Source organism: Melopsittacus undulatus, chromosome 9 (assembly GCF_012275295.1).
Source record: "Melopsittacus undulatus isolate bMelUnd1 chromosome 9, bMelUnd1.mat.Z, whole genome shotgun sequence".
Classification (NCBI taxonomy): domain Eukaryota; kingdom Metazoa; phylum Chordata; class Aves; order Psittaciformes; family Psittaculidae; genus Melopsittacus; species Melopsittacus undulatus.
This window is the reverse complement of record NC_047535.1, coordinates 39,144,512-39,159,651: the sequence shown is the minus strand read 5'-3', so window position 1 is coordinate 39,159,651 and position 15,140 is coordinate 39,144,512. Positions and strand designations below refer to the sequence as shown.

Genomic DNA, 15,140 nt, shown 5'->3' with positions numbered 1-15,140 from the left:
GCCCCGGAGCGGCCGCGCGGCGCCGGCCCCGCAGCCCGGCTCTGAGCCGCCCGCCCGGCCCGGCCCGCCCCGCCGCGCCCCGCCGCCCTCAATGAGGTTCTTCCGACTCACCTTCAAGTGCTTCGTGGATTGCTTCTGAACCCCCCCCCTTTCCCCTCTCCCTGTACCCCCCCTTCTCCCTGCGGCCAACGGAGCCGTCCCCGACCCACCCGCGCTCCCCGGCCCCCCGCGACATGCCCCCGGTCCCCGCCGATAAGGCCGCCCCGCAGCCCCCCGCTGCTGCCCCGCAACGAGACGATGCCGCCGCCGCCGCCGCTGTTGCTCCCGCGGGCTCCGGTAAGCGGGAAACGACGGGGGAGGAATGAGGTTGGGAATAGTGGTGGGGAGGAGGGGGGGGGGAAGGGAAAAGGGGAAGAGAGGGGGTCCACGGCCACGCGCGACCGCGCCGCCGCGGGGTGAGTCACCGCTCTGCATTGTGACGTCACGCGGCCTGACATCTGACGTCACGCTTCGACGTGCGGTGGGGAACGGAGGCTGGGGGGGGGGGAACACCGCCACCCCCCGCGCCTCCTCCGTTCCCCACCGCACGGCCATGGGTGACAGCACTGTATGGGGTGCCCCCCCCCTTCCCATCCCCATCTCAATAGAGACCCGTAGGGAAGCAGAGGGTATGGACCCCCCCACGGCGGGTGAGGAACGGGCAATAACGGCACTGTTCGTGGGACCCCCCGGTCCCCCGAAAGCAACTGCAGCTCCGGAACGGGAGACGTGGGCCCGTCAGATGGATTTCATCATGTCCTGCGTGGGTTTCGCCGTGGGGCTGGGCAACGTCTGGCGCTTCCCTTACCTGTGCTACAAGAATGGCGGAGGTGAGCCCCATGGATACGAAGGGGCGGAGGGGGTCCCACAGAGTCATGTGGGGCACCACACGTTGTGTTACAGCACCCTATAGCATGTGTGTGTGGGGTCACCCCATGGTGGGGCCAGCTCGCTGTGAACGTCCCCGTGGTAAGGGCACATCCACGGGGCTCACGGGCCACCCCACAGGTGTCTGCTGCAACCCACAAGGATGGGGGGTCCATGGGGAGCCCCCCATCACCTGCCTGCCCTGACCTACATCGGCGAGGGGAGGGCTCAGAGACTCCTTCCCCATTCGCTGTGCCCGGGGCGGACGGCACAGGGAAGGAAGGGGGGGCCCGGGGGGGTCCGGGGGGGGCGGCGGCGGCTGAGCCGTCCCCGTTCCCTCCCCCCCTGGTCCCAGGCGTCTTCCTCATCCCGTATCTCATCATTGTCTTCGTGGGCGGCATTCCCGTCTTCTTCCTGGAGGTGGCCTTGGGGCAGTTCATGAAACAGGGGGGCATCGCCGCTTGGAACATTGCACCCCTCTTCAAGGGTAACACTGTGCCCTCCTGTGCCCTGCCTGCACCCTGCCCGTGGCCCCGTATGCCCGCAGCACCGGGAGCACCGTCTGCCTGCTCCCTGCCCACACCCTGCCTGCTCCTGTGTACCTTGTCCGCGTCCCGTTGCTCCCCTGCACCCTGGCCAAGGGCGGCAGCTGCCTGTCCCCGTGTCCCGTGCCATCCTGCACGGCCCTGCCTGGCCCTGCCTGCCGCTGTGGCTCCCTGCCTGCTGCTGTCAGCCTCCTCTGTGGCTATCCCCATCCTGTCCTGCCTGGGGCTGCCAGATTCCCGTGTCTCATCCCTGACAGCTCCCCTGCTCCCATCCCTACCAGCTCCTCCTTTCCCCTCCCCAGCAGCTCCCTCCTGTCCCCTCCCCAGCAGCTCCCCCTCTCCCATCCCCATCAGCTCCCTGTGTCCCATCCTCACCAGCTCCTCCCTGTCCTACCTTGAGCTGCTCCGTGTTGTCACCACGTCCTGCCCCATCCCTGCCTGCACCCCTCACCCCACCCCAGGCTCTGCCGTGGGTGCCCACGGGCTCTGACCTCCCCGTGCCACAGGTCTGGGTCTGGCTTCCATGGTGATCGTCTTCTTCTGCAACTCCTACTACATCATGATCCTGGTGTGGGGACTCTACTACCTGGTGCACTCCCTGACGGACACGCTGCCCTGGGCCACGTGCGGCCACCCCTGGAACACGGAGCAGTGCACTGAGTTCTTCCACTTGGAGCTCTGCTACAACGCCAGCATCAATGCCACCGCCGAGCTCTTCAACGTCAGCTGCGCAGACATGGGCAACAAGCGCTCGCCCGTCATCGAGTTTTGGGAGTGAGTGTGGGCACCACGAGGGCTGTCCTGGGGCTGGTGCCATCACCCCAGTGCTCAGCACGGCCCCGCTCTGCAGGAACAAGGTGCTGCGGCTCTCGGGGGCCCTCAGCGAGCCGGGGGAGATGAACTGGCAGATGATCCTCTGCTTGATCGCTACCTGGGTCATCGTCTACTTCTGCATCTGGAAGGGCGTCAAGTCAACCGGGAAGGTGATGCTGGTGGCGGGGAGAATGCATTGGAGCCACCAGCACACCAGCACTGCTGGCTCCTGTGCCACAGCCCATGGGATGCAAGCCCCCCTGTCCCACATCTGTCTGCTGGGGATGTTCCTGAGCCCTGCTCCCTTTGTGCACACAATGGAGAGCCCCCAGCCTAGGTGAGGGTCTCACTAGCACCTCTCCTCTGCAGATCGTCTACTTCACAGCACTCTTTCCCTATGTGGTCCTCATCCTGCTGCTGGTCCATGGGGTGACACTGCCTGGGGCACTGGATGGCATCATCTACTACCTGAAACCTGACTGGTCCAAGCTGGCCGAGGGGCAGGTGAGGGCAGTGGAGAGGGCAGGAGGAGAAGGGGACCCCCCTAACACTTTCCTTGCTCCCCAACACCCTCCCTCGCACCCAGGTCTGGATTGATGCTGGCACCCAGATCTTCTTCTCCTACGCCATCGGTTTGGGTGCCCTGACCGCACTGGGCAGCTACAACCGCTTCCACAACAACTGCTACAGGTAGTGCTGCACCGGCTGTGGGTGTCCATGCAGTGCGTGTCCCCACTGGTGTCCCCTGACCCGCTCTGCCCACAGGGACGCCTACATCCTGGCCGTGATCAACAGCTCCACCAGCTTCTTCGCCGGCTTCGTTGTCTTCTCCGTGCTGGGCTTCATGGCATCCGAGCAAGGCGTGGACATCTCCAAGGTGGCTGAGTCCGGTGAGTGCCGGTTGGTGGTGACACCGCTGCCGTGTCCCGTGTCCCACCCTATGGTGGCACCGCTGACCCTGCTCTCCCACAGGCCCCGGGCTGGCTTTCATCGCCTACCCCAAAGCCGTGACGCTGATGCCCTTGTCCCCGCTTTGGGCCACGCTCTTCTTCTTCATGCTCCTCGTGCTGGGGCTGGACAGCCAGGTGCAGGGTGGGCAGGGGGACGGGGATGGGCAGGGGCAGGGGGTGGCACGTCCCCGCTGAGCCTTGCTCTCTGCCACAGTTTGTCGGCGTGGAGGGTTTCATCACGGGCATCCTGGACATGTTCCCCCAGCCGGGGGCTGGCTCGCTGCGCCGCGAGCTCACCGCTGCGCTCTGCTGCATCATCTTCTGCCTCATCGACCTCTCCATGGTCACAGAGGTGAGAGGATGGAACCATGGGGTGGGAGATCCCTGGGGTGCTGCACCCACGGCGGGTGCCGGGTGTCACCAGCGTGCTGTGGGAGCTCAGGGTGTCCATGGCATGCGGAGTGCCCGTGGTGGTGGGACACCGGGGCTGTGCCCCTGCCGGTGTCAGGGTGCCTGGCACAGCCCCGGTGACACGCGGCATCCTGGCAGGGTGGCATGTACGTGTTCCAGCTCTTTGACAACTACTCGGCCAGCGGGATCACGCTGCTGTGGCAAGCGTTCTGGGAGTGCGTGGTCATTGCCTGGGTCTATGGTGAGGCCAGGAGGACACGGGGAGGGGGTCACGCAAGGGGACATGGGTGTTCTATGGGGCTGACCTCCTCCTCATAGGTGCCGACCGCTTCATGGACGACGTGGCCCGTATGATTGGCTACCGGCCCCTGCCCTTCATGAAGTGGTGCTGGGCTGTGGTGACGCCGCTGGTCTGCGTGGTGAGCGGGGCTGACACATGTGTTCATGCGTGTCCTCGCGTGTCCTCACTGCCACGGGCACTGAGCTCCCCCAGGCGGCTGCTTTGGGCACGGCAGCCATGGGGTGACACGCGTGTCAGGGTCATGGGGCAGGACGCGTGTCAGGGTCACAGGGTGACACGCATGGGCGGTCTGTGGCTGCCATCCCCTGGCTTGCAGGACCTCATCCCAGTCTCTGTACCCAGGGCATCTTCATGTTCCACGTAGTGAACTACAAGCCGCTGACCTACAACAAGACATACGTGTACCCGTGGTGGGGGGACGCCATTGGCTGGGTCCTGGCTCTCTCCTCCATGCTCTGCATCCCCTGCACCCTAATCTACAAGCTCCTGCGCTGCAAAGGCTCCCTGCGCGAGGTGAGGGGGCTCCAGCCCACCCCTCTGCCCTGTGCCTGTTCCCCCCTCCCATCCCCATCCCAGTCCCATCCCCATTTGAACCCCAGCACTGTCCATATTGCCACATCAGTCCCATGCCCAGCCAAATCCCATCACTGTCCCCATCACTGTCTCACTCCAAGCCTCACCTGAATTCCATTCTTGCTTAGGTCACTGTCTCAGTCCCTTCTCCATCCGAGTGCAATCTCTATGCCTCTTACTTCCTGACAAATCCTGTCCCTAGCCCATCATTGTCTCAACCCTGTCTCCATCTCATCCCTGTCCTCTTCTCAATCCCATTTCAATCCCTTTGCTATCCTAGATGCACCCACATCCCCATCTAAGTCTCTTTCCTGTGCTTATCACTCTCCCATAAATATCCCATCTCTATTCCCATCACTGTCTCACTCCCAACCTCACCCATGTGAGACACCCAAGTGAGGCATCGCTTTCTTAATCCCAACACCATCTCAGTCCCATCCCTGTCTCAATCCTATTTCAATCCCTTCCTCATCCCAGTCCCACCTCCATCCCCATCCAAACCCCCACCCCATGCACCAGGGCTGTGGGACACACCGTGTCAGGTCGGGGCTGTCCCTATGCACTGACACAAGGTCCCCGCAGCGCTGGCAGCTCCTGACCACTCCAGTCTGGGGCCATCACCACCTGGAGTACCTGACACCCGAGGCAGAAGCCAAACTGGTGGCCCCAGAGCCCCCCAAGGAGAAGGCGACGCTCTTCGAGACTATGATCTGAGCACGGGGAGGGTCGCACTGCTCCCGCCTGCCATAGCAATAATGCCAGCACTGCCTCCCACCGCGCTGTCCCGTGCCCCCCGCACCACCCCGGCCCCCCAGCCTCGCTGCAGGGAGGGGTTAATGGGGGCCAGGGAGCCGGGGTGGCTGCGGGGAGCAGGAGGGGTCCCCGGGCTGGGGGGGGGGGGGGGGGCGGGGCTGCCCCGGGGGGCTGGAGGGGAGGCTGCGGGTTTGGGGGGGGGTTAACAAGGGACAGCCCAACCCCGGCCCCCCCCGGCCCCCCGCGGCCCCCCGCTCACTAACCGCTTCCTGTAGCGTTTGTCTGGTGTAACCCCGACCGCCCCAACATCTGGCAATAAACTGGGAGACCCTGGCAGCACCGGCACTGCGGCGCAGGAGGGATGGGGGGTGATGTGGGGACACATCGGTTCCACTCTTGGGGTGACTCAGAGGGGACAGGCAGCAGGTGCCGTGGGGTCTCCCTCCTCTTCCATTGCAGGATGTACCAAACCCAGGTTTCCTTATGGAACTGAGGCACCCCATGTAGATAGGGTTGGCCCTGCTTTCAAGTCCCAAGGGACAGATTTCAGCTGTTGGGTGTTTTTAGGGTCCTGGCTCTCCCCAGACCATAGTGGGGATTGCAGGGGGTCAGTCAGGATCCAGCCATACCCCACCGGGAGCTGCTTGTGTTGACTTCGGGGTTCTTCACTCCGTGTGCTGTGCTGCAGGGACAGTTCTGGGAGGAGGAGGGATGAGGAGAAATGAGGGGATGAGACAGCCCTTGAGCCCCACTATGTAGCTGGGAGAAGCCAGAGACTCAAGCTGCCTGCACCCAGTCCCAATGGGGTGCCAGCCGGGGGGTGCACGTGCCCTGTATCACATCCCACAGCTCCAGCCCATGCCATGGGGACCCGCACAGTGCCATGAGGAAGCCTCTGGCACGCCATGCTGGGGTGGCTGCCAACTGTCCCAGTGCCCTGGCTGTGTGTCAGCATCCTAATGTGCCCGGTGCTGGCACCCATTACCCTCCAGCAGCACTGTGGGCACCCCACGTCTCTACACTGCCCGTGGAAGGACAAGGAGGGAGAGGTGCCAGCACCTGCCTGGGCCAACCTGGAGCACAGCACTGGGGCAGCATGGCTATGCCAGGGGGGTTTGTCCTACCCCTTCATTGGGGTGCCAAAGGGGCTTGTCTCGGGGCGAGCCGGCAGTTCCTGCCCCACCGGCAACACGCACCGTAATTAGCAGGGGCAGGGCGGAAGCACCGGCACTAATTGGGGATGACTCGTTAGTGCTGGAGCGCCGCATGCCCCGGGCACGGCTGGACTTTCCGGCAGGGCTGGTCTGCGGGACCGGTTGACATCCCATCCCGGTGCACCGGGGCCTAGCTGGGTCCCCGTCATCACCTCCCCTTCTTGTCACAGCACGTCCCCTCCCACCACCCTATGTAAAAGACTGGTGGTGGTGGTGAGAGCAGCTGGAGGCGGGCAAAGAAGAAGCAGGGGCAGGGATAAGGGGCAGTGGGGGCACCATTTGCTTCCCCACGGGTTCCCTGGAGCCCCCGCCGGGCACCATGAACCGGATCACGGTGTATGAGCACACCAACTTCGAGGGGCTGAGCCGGGAGTTCACCTGCGATGTGCCCGACCTGCACGAGCTGGATTTCGGGGACTGCATCTCCTCCCTGAAGGTGGTGGGGCAGCCCTGGATCGCCTACACAGACCCCAAGTACGAGGGGCAGCCACACGCCTTCGAGGAGGGTGAGTACCCCTCTATAGAGCGACCCAACAGCTTCTCAGCGCTGCGCCTTGTGCACCACGACCTGGGGGACCCTCAGATCACCCTCTATGAACACCCCAACTTCCAAGGTGCCTGCAAGGTTGTGACGGAGGAGACCAATTTGGCGTACGGGTACTTCAATGACCGGGTGGCATCTCACGTGGTGCAGCGAGGGGTCTGGCTGCTGTACCAGCACCCCGGCCGTGGCGGCTGGCACTGCCTGGCATGGCCCGGTGAGCGGCTCGCTGACTACAAACTGGAGCTGAACTTCCAGTCTCGGCTGTCCCATCTGCGCCCGCTGCGGCCGGGCCGGCCCCACGTCTCTGCGCGTCTCCTCTGGAAGGAGAAGCGGGTAGAGGATGAACGGGAGGTGCTGGTGGATGAGGTGGAGGGGGTGAACGAGACAGAGTCGGAGCAAACGCTGGCGGCCAGCAGCAGCCGGGAGTACGGCACCACGCTCTGGCAGAGCTTCCACTTCAGCAACGCCACCAGCCTCAAAGCCGGGTTGTCCTTCACGCTCACCGTGGAAGCCTCCAACATCTTCACGGTGCAGAAAGGACACAGCGAATCCAGCACCCGCCGGGAGCGGGTGGAAGTGCAGCTCCCGGCAAAGATCCCCCCGCGCACGGCGCTCAGCATCCAGGTCTTGCGGAAGGAGGTGACGCTGTCGGTGCCGGTCCTGCTCACCATCACCCAGAATGAAACCGTGCGTACGGAGATGGGCGAGTACCGCAGCGTCTCCGGTACCAACATCAGTGCCCGCTATAGCTTGAAGCCTCTGCCGGCGGCAGGCAAGGAGCAGGCAGCCGCTGAGGGGACAGAGCTGGTGCCGGACACCGGGATGGAGCTGTAGCTGTGTGGGATCCCCGGAGACACCGGCGCTGCCTGTCCATGGAGGAGCCAGGACTCGCCTTTTCTGGCCGTATCCGGTGGCTCCAGCCGCAAGGACCTGGCGGTGCCTCTTCCCTTTACGTGCTGCTTTTAGCCAATAAACCCGTTTCCCTAACCGCCCGGATCTGCGGCTGCTGGGGCCGGGGTGGGCTTGCGGGAACGGGAGACACAGGGCTGGGAAAGCTGGGGGACACTGGGCTGAGGGATACTGGGGAGAGATGGATGAGCTGGGGACAGAGTGCTAGGGGGACTCCGTGCTGGAGAAGTTGGGGGTACAGTGGAGGGCGAAGGACACCGGGCTGGAAAAGCCAGGGGATTCCAGTCTGTGGGAGACGGGAGACACTGGGGACAGCGGGCTGGGAGGGGGCACCAGACTGGGGAGACACCAGGCTTGGGGTGCAAGGGACGCTGGGCTGGGAGAGCCGGAGGGCACTGGGCTGAGGAAAGCGGACATTGCACCGAGGAGACAACGGGGCAGGGGTTGGGAAGGGGCTGGGGCAGCTGCGGGGACACGGGTTTGGAGCGAGCACGGGTCTGGGGGAGCCGCCGGTACTGCGGGGCCGGGCGGTGCGGGGGGGGGGCGTGGCCTAGGGCAAGCAGAGGCCCCGCCCCCTGTCCCGCCCCCCACGTGGCTGCCCCCGCCGTCTGTCTCTTTAAATGATGCAACTGCTCGCACGCTTGGCCCCGCCCCCTGCGCGCCTATTGGTGGAGCCCGCTCCGAGCTCCCCCCATCCGATTTCCCGAGTCAAGCTTCTCTCGCTGTCGATTGGCTCAAGCTGTGACAGCGACACGCCCTCCGCACCCCGATTGGCTGGATGTAGCCACGCCTCCCGGAGCGGGCGGTGGCGCTGGCGGCAGCATGGCGGCAGCGGCGGGGACGATGGCGCCGGAGGAGGCGGAAGAAGCGCTCGGGCTGTTCACCGGCATCGGCCTCAGCGAGGCCAAAGCGCGAGAGACGCTGCGGAACGGAGCGCTCAGCGCTCTGCTGCGCCGCGCAGTGCTGCAGGTGCGCCCGCCGCGGAGCACAGCTCGGGACCTCGGTCCCGTATTCCTCGGGTCCCTCAGTTCCCCGATCCCCCGGTTCCCAGACCTCCCGGTTCCCGGTACAGCGCCGTTACCCCAGGGACCCTGCCACTTCCCCGGGATCCCCTCCCCGGCTGCACCGAGCAGCCTCAGCCCTTGGCATTCCCACCTCCCTCCAGCCCCGGGGCCGCCGTTTCACCGGTGCTGAGCCCCATGCCCGCGCTGACGCTTCCTCCGGACTGTTGTGGCAGGCTCAGAGCGCACTGGGCCCGGCCCTGGACAAAGCCACAGGGACGCTGCTGTACAACGCGGCCGCTCGGCTCCGGGACCCGAAGCACCTCGGTTTCCTCGTCGGCTACATCGCCCGCAGGGAGATCCTCACCGATCTGCAGCTCAGCGGTACCGTGCAGCGCCAGGACCCCCAGCCCTGTACCGGCGGGGATGTCCCCCTTCATCACCCCCTCTCTGTCCCCAGCCGCCCTGGAGTACGTGCGGAACCACCCCCTGGAGCCCCTGGATGCGGCGGACTTCGAGCAAGCCTGCGGCGTGGGTGTCTGCATCACCCCCGAGCAGATCGAGGAGGCGGTGAGAGGAGCAGGAGGGGCACCGTGAGGGACACTGCGTCATGCTCCTGCTTGCCCTGCTCACCCCAGCGGCCTTGTCCTGCTCCCCAGGTAGAGGCAGTGATCAGCAACCACCGAGCCGAGCTGCTGGCTGAGCGCTACCACTTCAACATGGGGCTGCTGATGGGTGAGTGTGGGCAGACTCTGCCATCGCTGCTGCCTCCTTTCTGTACCCTGAGAGCCAGCCCTTTGCCATGGGCTGCACCAGTCCCAGCTGTTGTGCCACATGCAGGCAGGGCTGAGGGTGGTGGTTGTGGTGCCTGGTACCAGGGACAGCCCTGGGGCAAGGGCTGCTCTCTGGGGCTATGCCCCTTGCCCACGGGGTGCCCTGTCTGCAGGGGAGGCGCGGAGCCGGCTGCGTTGGGCCGATGGGAAGACCATCAAGAACGAGGTGGACCTGCAGGTGGGTGCGAGGGCAGTGGGTCAGGGGTGCTTGGGATGGTGTTCCCTCTTGGTGCCATGCTCAGGGTATCATGTCCTTGCCTGTCCCATAGGAGGGACTGGTGCTGGATACATCCTGCAGGGTTGGGTGAGCATCACCTCCAGGACTTGGGGCACCAGGAGCCTTTTCTACTTCTGTTTGTGTCTCATTTCTCCAGGTGCTGCATTTGCTGGGTCCAAAGACAGAAGCTGACCTGGAAAAGAAACCGAAGGTGAGGAGGAGGAGGAGAAGGGAGAGGCTGGGCATTGGGATGGTGTTTCCCAGCTGAGTGACAAGGCAGGAGCCCAATAGCTGCTCTGGGCTCAGCTGCCACCATGAGGAGCACTGGGGGCAGTAGCCTGGGCCAGGAGGGGAAGGTGCATCCCGGGGATGGACACTCAGGATGCTGTGCTGGTCCCTGCAGGCTGCAAAGGCCCGGCCAGCCCCGGTGGAGAAGGAGAAGGCAAACGTGGTGGAGAACGGTGAGAGACTGTCCTTCCATGGGCAGCTTCCCTTTGGGACCTGCCTCCTGTCCCTGCTCAGCCCTGTCTCTCCCTGCAGGCGAGGTGGGCACAGAGACACGGTCCCTGCTGGAGCAGCTGCGGGGAGAAGCCCTCAAATTCCACAAGCCGGGTGAGTGTGAGGAGCCACCACCATGTGCATGGGACCGGCCTGGCCCCGTGTCCTTCCTCACCGCTGCTGGACTTGGCTTGGTTTGGGTGCTGCAGCCCTGAGCATCTTCTGCCCGCAGGAGAGAACTACAAGACGGAGGGTTATGTGGTGACCCCCAACACCATGGCTCTGCTGAAGCAGCACTTGGCAATCACAGGTGGGCAGGTAAGACTGTGTCCCCCAGGCCGGCAGTTCCCTGTGGTGGTGGCACTGATGTGCCATGCTCTGGTTGGGTGGTGGGTTGGCTGGGGGACACTCAGCTCAGTGTGGACACAGCCAGCACCCATATGGCATGGGGAGCAATGTGGAATCGTGGAGGAATCATGTCAGTGCTCCAGAGGCATCCCTTCCTGCAGGTGCGGACACGGTTCCCTCCTGAGCCCAACGGGATCCTGCACATTGGCCATGCCAAAGCCATCAACTTCAACTTTGGCTATGCCAAGGTGAGAAGCTCCTCAGCTCCTGCCTGCTGTGGCCACTTGGCCTGTCCCTGTGGTCCCTCAGGGAGCGGCTGCTCACTGTGCCTGTCCCCAGGCCAACGGTGGGGTGTGCTTCCTGCGCTATGATGACACCAACCCCGAGAAGGAGGAGGAGAAGTACTTCACTGCCATCCGGGACATGGTCGAGTGGCTGGGTATGGCTTGGGATGGGGCAGGCAGGGTCAGGCCAGGTGCTGCTGGGGACATCCCTGCACGCAAGTCCTGCTGCTGTGTCCTGGGGGTGCCTCCAACTGTTGTGTTTCCCCCATCCCCACAGGCTACCAGCCCTATGCAGTGACCCATGCGTCAGATTACTTTGACCAGCTCTACACTTGGGCCCTAGAGCTCATCCGCAGGTGAGTGTTCTGGGGCAGTATGGATGTACCAGCATGGTGCAGATGTCCTGTGCCATGGCCAGGGTTCCCCCTCACCCAGGGGGTGGGTCACTCATGTCTGGTGATGGTGGTTTCTGGGCATAGGGGCCAGGCATACGTCTGCCATCAGAAGGTTGAGGAGATCAAGGGCCACAACCCACCACCCTCTCCGTGGCGGGACCGGCCGGTGGAGGAGTCACTCCTGCTCTTTGAGGTACTCCTGGCTGGGCACAGGTGATGTGTGCCAGTGGGGCCCGGGTCCATGGCTCAGCTGACAGCTTCCCCCTGCCCCACAGGACATGCGGAAGGGCAAGTTTGGGGAGGGGGAGGCCACGCTGCGGATGAAGCTGGTGATGGAGGACGGGAAGATGGACCCCGTCGCGTACCGCGTCAAGTTTACTCCGCACCACCGCACTGGGGACAAGTGGTAGGGAGGGTCTGCAGTGTCCTGGCATGTGTGGGTCTGCATCTCCTGGGAATGGGGAGGTGATGCAGACTGACTGATGGGTCTGACTGTGTCTGCCTTTGCAGGTGCATCTACCCCACATATGACTACACACACTGCCTCTGCGACTCCATCGAGCACATCACTCACTCCCTCTGCACCAAGGAGTTCCAGGCCAGGTGAGTACAGCATGGCCCATGGCTGGGATGGATCTGATGGGACAACTAGCACGTCCTGGTGGCTGCCGAAGTGTTGGGAGACAGCGTGTCCATGGATGGGTGTGAGGCTGTGTCTCCATTGCAGGCGCTCCTCCTACTTCTGGCTGTGCAATGCACTGGATGTCTACTGCCCCGTGCAGTGGGAATACGGGCGCCTGAACCTGCTCTACACTGTTGTATCCAAGAGGAAAATCATCCGGCTGGTGGAGACGGGTGCTGTGAGGTAGGAGTGGGGCCAGCAGGCACTGTGGGTCTCACCTAGAGCAGTGCCTGGCTGTCACCCAGGGCAGTGCCTGCCTGTCACACTGGTGTCTCCTCAGGGACTGGGATGACCCGCGGCTCTTCACACTGACAGCCCTGCGCCGGCGAGGCTTCCCCCCTGAGGCCATCAACAACTTCTGTGCACGGGTGGGTGCGGGGGACAGGGTGGGATGGGGCAGGTGGATGTGTGGTGAACAGTGTGGTGACAGCAGGTTGTCCTGCAGGTTGGTGTGACGGTGGCCCAGGCAACGATGGAGCCGCATCTCCTGGAGGCGTGTGCTCGGGAGGTGCTGAACGAGCAGGCGCCCCGTGCCATGGCCGTCCTGGAGCCCCTCAAGGTCACCATCACCAACTTCCCTGCCCCAAAGGTGAGACTGCTGCGGGATGGGGTGGGAGTGGGGTTCTCCAGGGTCAGCATTAACCTCCTCCTTCTCCCCAGGCACTCGAGGTCCTTGTGCCCAACTTCCCAGCTGATGAGAGCCGGGGTTTTCACAAAGTGCCCTTCCAGCCCACTCTCTACATCGAGGAGACGGACTTCAGGGAGGTGAGCATGGCACACCAGGCCATGCAGCCCTGTCCTTGCATGGGGAATGGGCTGTGAGTCCTGAACATGCCCCCACCTCTGATGGGCACTGGGGAAATGCCCCCTGCCCTCAGCTCAGCTGGGACATGTCTGTGTACTTGTGTGCTGGGGAACGTCCTGCAGCAGCATGGCAATCCAAACAGCACGGGGATGGCAGGAGTTGGGGAGGAAATAGAGACATGCTGGAGGGGGCACCTGCTGCCTGTGCTGGGATACCTCATGCAGCCATGAACTCTCCCATAGGAGATGGACAAGGGCTACAAGCGCCTGGCTCCCGGGCAGCCGGTGGGGCTGCGCCACACTGGGTACGTCATTGCTGTCCAGAACGTCATCAAGGTGAGTGGCTCTGGGCACCAGTGACATGAGGATGGGCTGTGGGATGTCAGGACTTGGCCATGCCCCAAAGTGAAGGGACATGATGGTTGTGTTGGGCTGGGTGCTAAGGGCACAGTGTGGGCGCAGGCTGCCTCTGTGCCCCACACAGTGAGGAGCTGGTGGTTCAGCCCCATAACTGCCTTGTGTGATGAGCCTGGTGGCTCAGTTCATTTCCTCTTCTCCCCCAGGACGCCAGTGGGCGCGTGATGGAGCTGGAGGTGACTTGCACCAAGTCGGACATGGCAGAGAAGCCCAAAGCCTTCATCCATTGGGTGTCAGAGCCGCTGGCGTGTGAAGTGCGGCTCTATGAGCGCCTGTGAGTACCCAGTAACACAGAGAGGTGCAGGCATGAGCTCTCTGGGGAGAACGCTGCTTTGGGGTGCCAGGAGCTGCTGCCCCACAGCTGCCATAGGGCACCATGTCCTCTCACCTCACTGCTTTGTGATGACTCTGTCTCATGGCAGGTTTTTGCACAAAAACCCCGAGGACCCATCAGAGGTGCCCGGTGGCTTCTTGAGTGACCTCAACCCTGTGAGTAGCAGCAGGAGCTGGGACCCTCCTGCACCCACACTGGAGGCAACCCCTTCTCTGTGCCCCCAGTCCCTTCCTGCTGTGTCCCTGGGGGCAGAGGGGCTGTGGAGGAGGCAGAGGAGCACACTGAGCTGCTTCCCCTTGCCAGGACTCCCTGCGTGTGGTCCCCAACGCCCTGGTTGACAGCTCCGTCCTCTCCGCCCGTCCCTTTGACAAGTTCCAGTTTGAACGCTTGGGTTACTTCTCCGTGGATCCCGACAGCAAGGAGGGGAAGGTGAGCACTGGGAAAGGGGCCATGGCGCTCCTCCTCATCCACCATGGGGCTCAGAGCTGACCCTCTGCCTCTCCCTAGATGGTGTTCAACCGCACGGTGACACTGAAGGAGGACCCTGGCAAGGCTTGAGGGACCCACCGCTGCTGCCCCACTGTGATGCTGCTCCCCGGGGGTCCCTGCGCACTCCCAGTGCCGCCGTGCCTTGGTGCAGCCCCCCGGGGCGCCCCACAGCATGGCCTCAATAAAAACCGAGCATCCCAGCCCTGCGCTGTCATTGCCGTGGGGTACCGGGGGTCTCCAAGGGGGGCCGGGGTCTGTCGGGAGCTGGGGAAGCTCTGGGAGCTGCAGCTCGGCCCGGGCTGGGGTTGGGTGTGCGGGGTGGGCTGGAGGCGGGTCCGGCGGACCGGCAGTGGGGCAGGCAGGGTGCGGGCAGCGGGACGGTGCACGTTGTGTACAAACACCGGCCCAGCGCCGGCCCCGCTTAAGGTGGACTCCATGGGGGTGCCCCTGCCCGGCCCCGGGATAGGGGTCACGGGGATGCCCCCGCGGCACCGGTGTGTGCCCCCTGCCCTGACCCCGTAACCGGGACCCCGGCCCTGCTAAGGGTGTGGGGGGCTCAGCCCGGCCCCACGGGCCACCTTAAGCGGCAGCGGGGACGGAGAGGCCGCGCCGAGCACATGGGCACGTTAAAGCAGCCCCGGCTCGGCCTCATCATGCCGGGGGATCCTTCGCTCGTCGGTCCCGTCCCCGGGCAGGGGCAGAGCGCGGCCACCGTCGGTATCGGCCGCGGAAGCCCCAGCGCCCTCCCCGCGGAGCCGCTGCGTGGGTCTCGCCCCGCTATGGGGCGATGAGGGACTGCGCCCCTGCTGTTGCGGGCTGGAGGAGTGGCGGCCGGTCTGGGCCCCTCCCGGCGGCTCCATGGGACCCCGCGGCGGGGGCGTCCCAAGGCCCCGCACCGAACACCGGGAGCTACCCCCCG

General features: G+C 64.4%; 3 protein-coding genes across 4 annotated transcripts; all 3 read left to right on the top strand.

Annotated features, from left to right (window-relative positions):
* The first annotated feature begins 120 nt into the window (after positions 1-120).
* Positions 121-5,388, top strand: SLC6A8 (solute carrier family 6 member 8). Of its 2 annotated transcripts, none has more exons than XM_034066311.1 (14): positions 121-336; positions 648-869; positions 1,262-1,393; positions 1,958-2,225; positions 2,302-2,434; positions 2,634-2,768; positions 2,851-2,954; positions 3,030-3,154; positions 3,237-3,349; positions 3,429-3,566; positions 3,764-3,866; positions 3,944-4,044; positions 4,269-4,439; positions 5,082-5,388. In XM_034066311.1, exons 1-14 carry the CDS (start codon positions 234-236, stop codon positions 5,211-5,213), a joined length of 1,980 nt encoding a protein of 659 aa, XP_033922202.1. In that variant the 5' UTR covers positions 121-233; the 3' UTR covers positions 5,214-5,388. The 2 variants fall into 2 exon arrangements, with proteins under 2 accessions (XP_033922202.1, XP_033922203.1); XM_034066312.1 differs by having other exon boundaries at positions 129-336; positions 744-869.
* Positions 5,389-6,566: 1,178 nt separating this feature from the next.
* Positions 6,567-7,997, top strand: LOC101869860 (epidermal differentiation-specific protein-like). Its single transcript, XM_005141552.3, has one exon. The coding sequence runs from the start codon at positions 6,786-6,788 to the stop codon at positions 7,842-7,844; it is 1,059 nt and encodes a 352-aa protein (XP_005141609.2). The 5' UTR covers positions 6,567-6,785; the 3' UTR covers positions 7,845-7,997.
* A 713-nt stretch (positions 7,998-8,710) lies between these two features.
* On the top strand, positions 8,711-14,427 carry QARS1 (glutaminyl-tRNA synthetase 1). The gene is made up of 24 exons (XM_031042361.2): positions 8,711-8,888; positions 9,157-9,304; positions 9,381-9,490; positions 9,580-9,655; positions 9,867-9,931; positions 10,128-10,181; positions 10,374-10,431; positions 10,511-10,582; positions 10,701-10,786; positions 10,978-11,064; positions 11,156-11,255; positions 11,378-11,456; positions 11,580-11,688; positions 11,771-11,901; positions 12,006-12,098; positions 12,223-12,360; positions 12,458-12,545; positions 12,623-12,766; positions 12,838-12,942; positions 13,225-13,317; positions 13,545-13,672; positions 13,821-13,887; positions 14,036-14,161; positions 14,240-14,427. Exons 1-24 carry the CDS (start codon positions 8,742-8,744, stop codon positions 14,288-14,290), a joined length of 2,355 nt encoding a protein of 784 aa, XP_030898221.2. The 5' UTR covers positions 8,711-8,741; the 3' UTR covers positions 14,291-14,427.
* Positions 14,428-15,140: the final 713 nt, after the last annotated feature.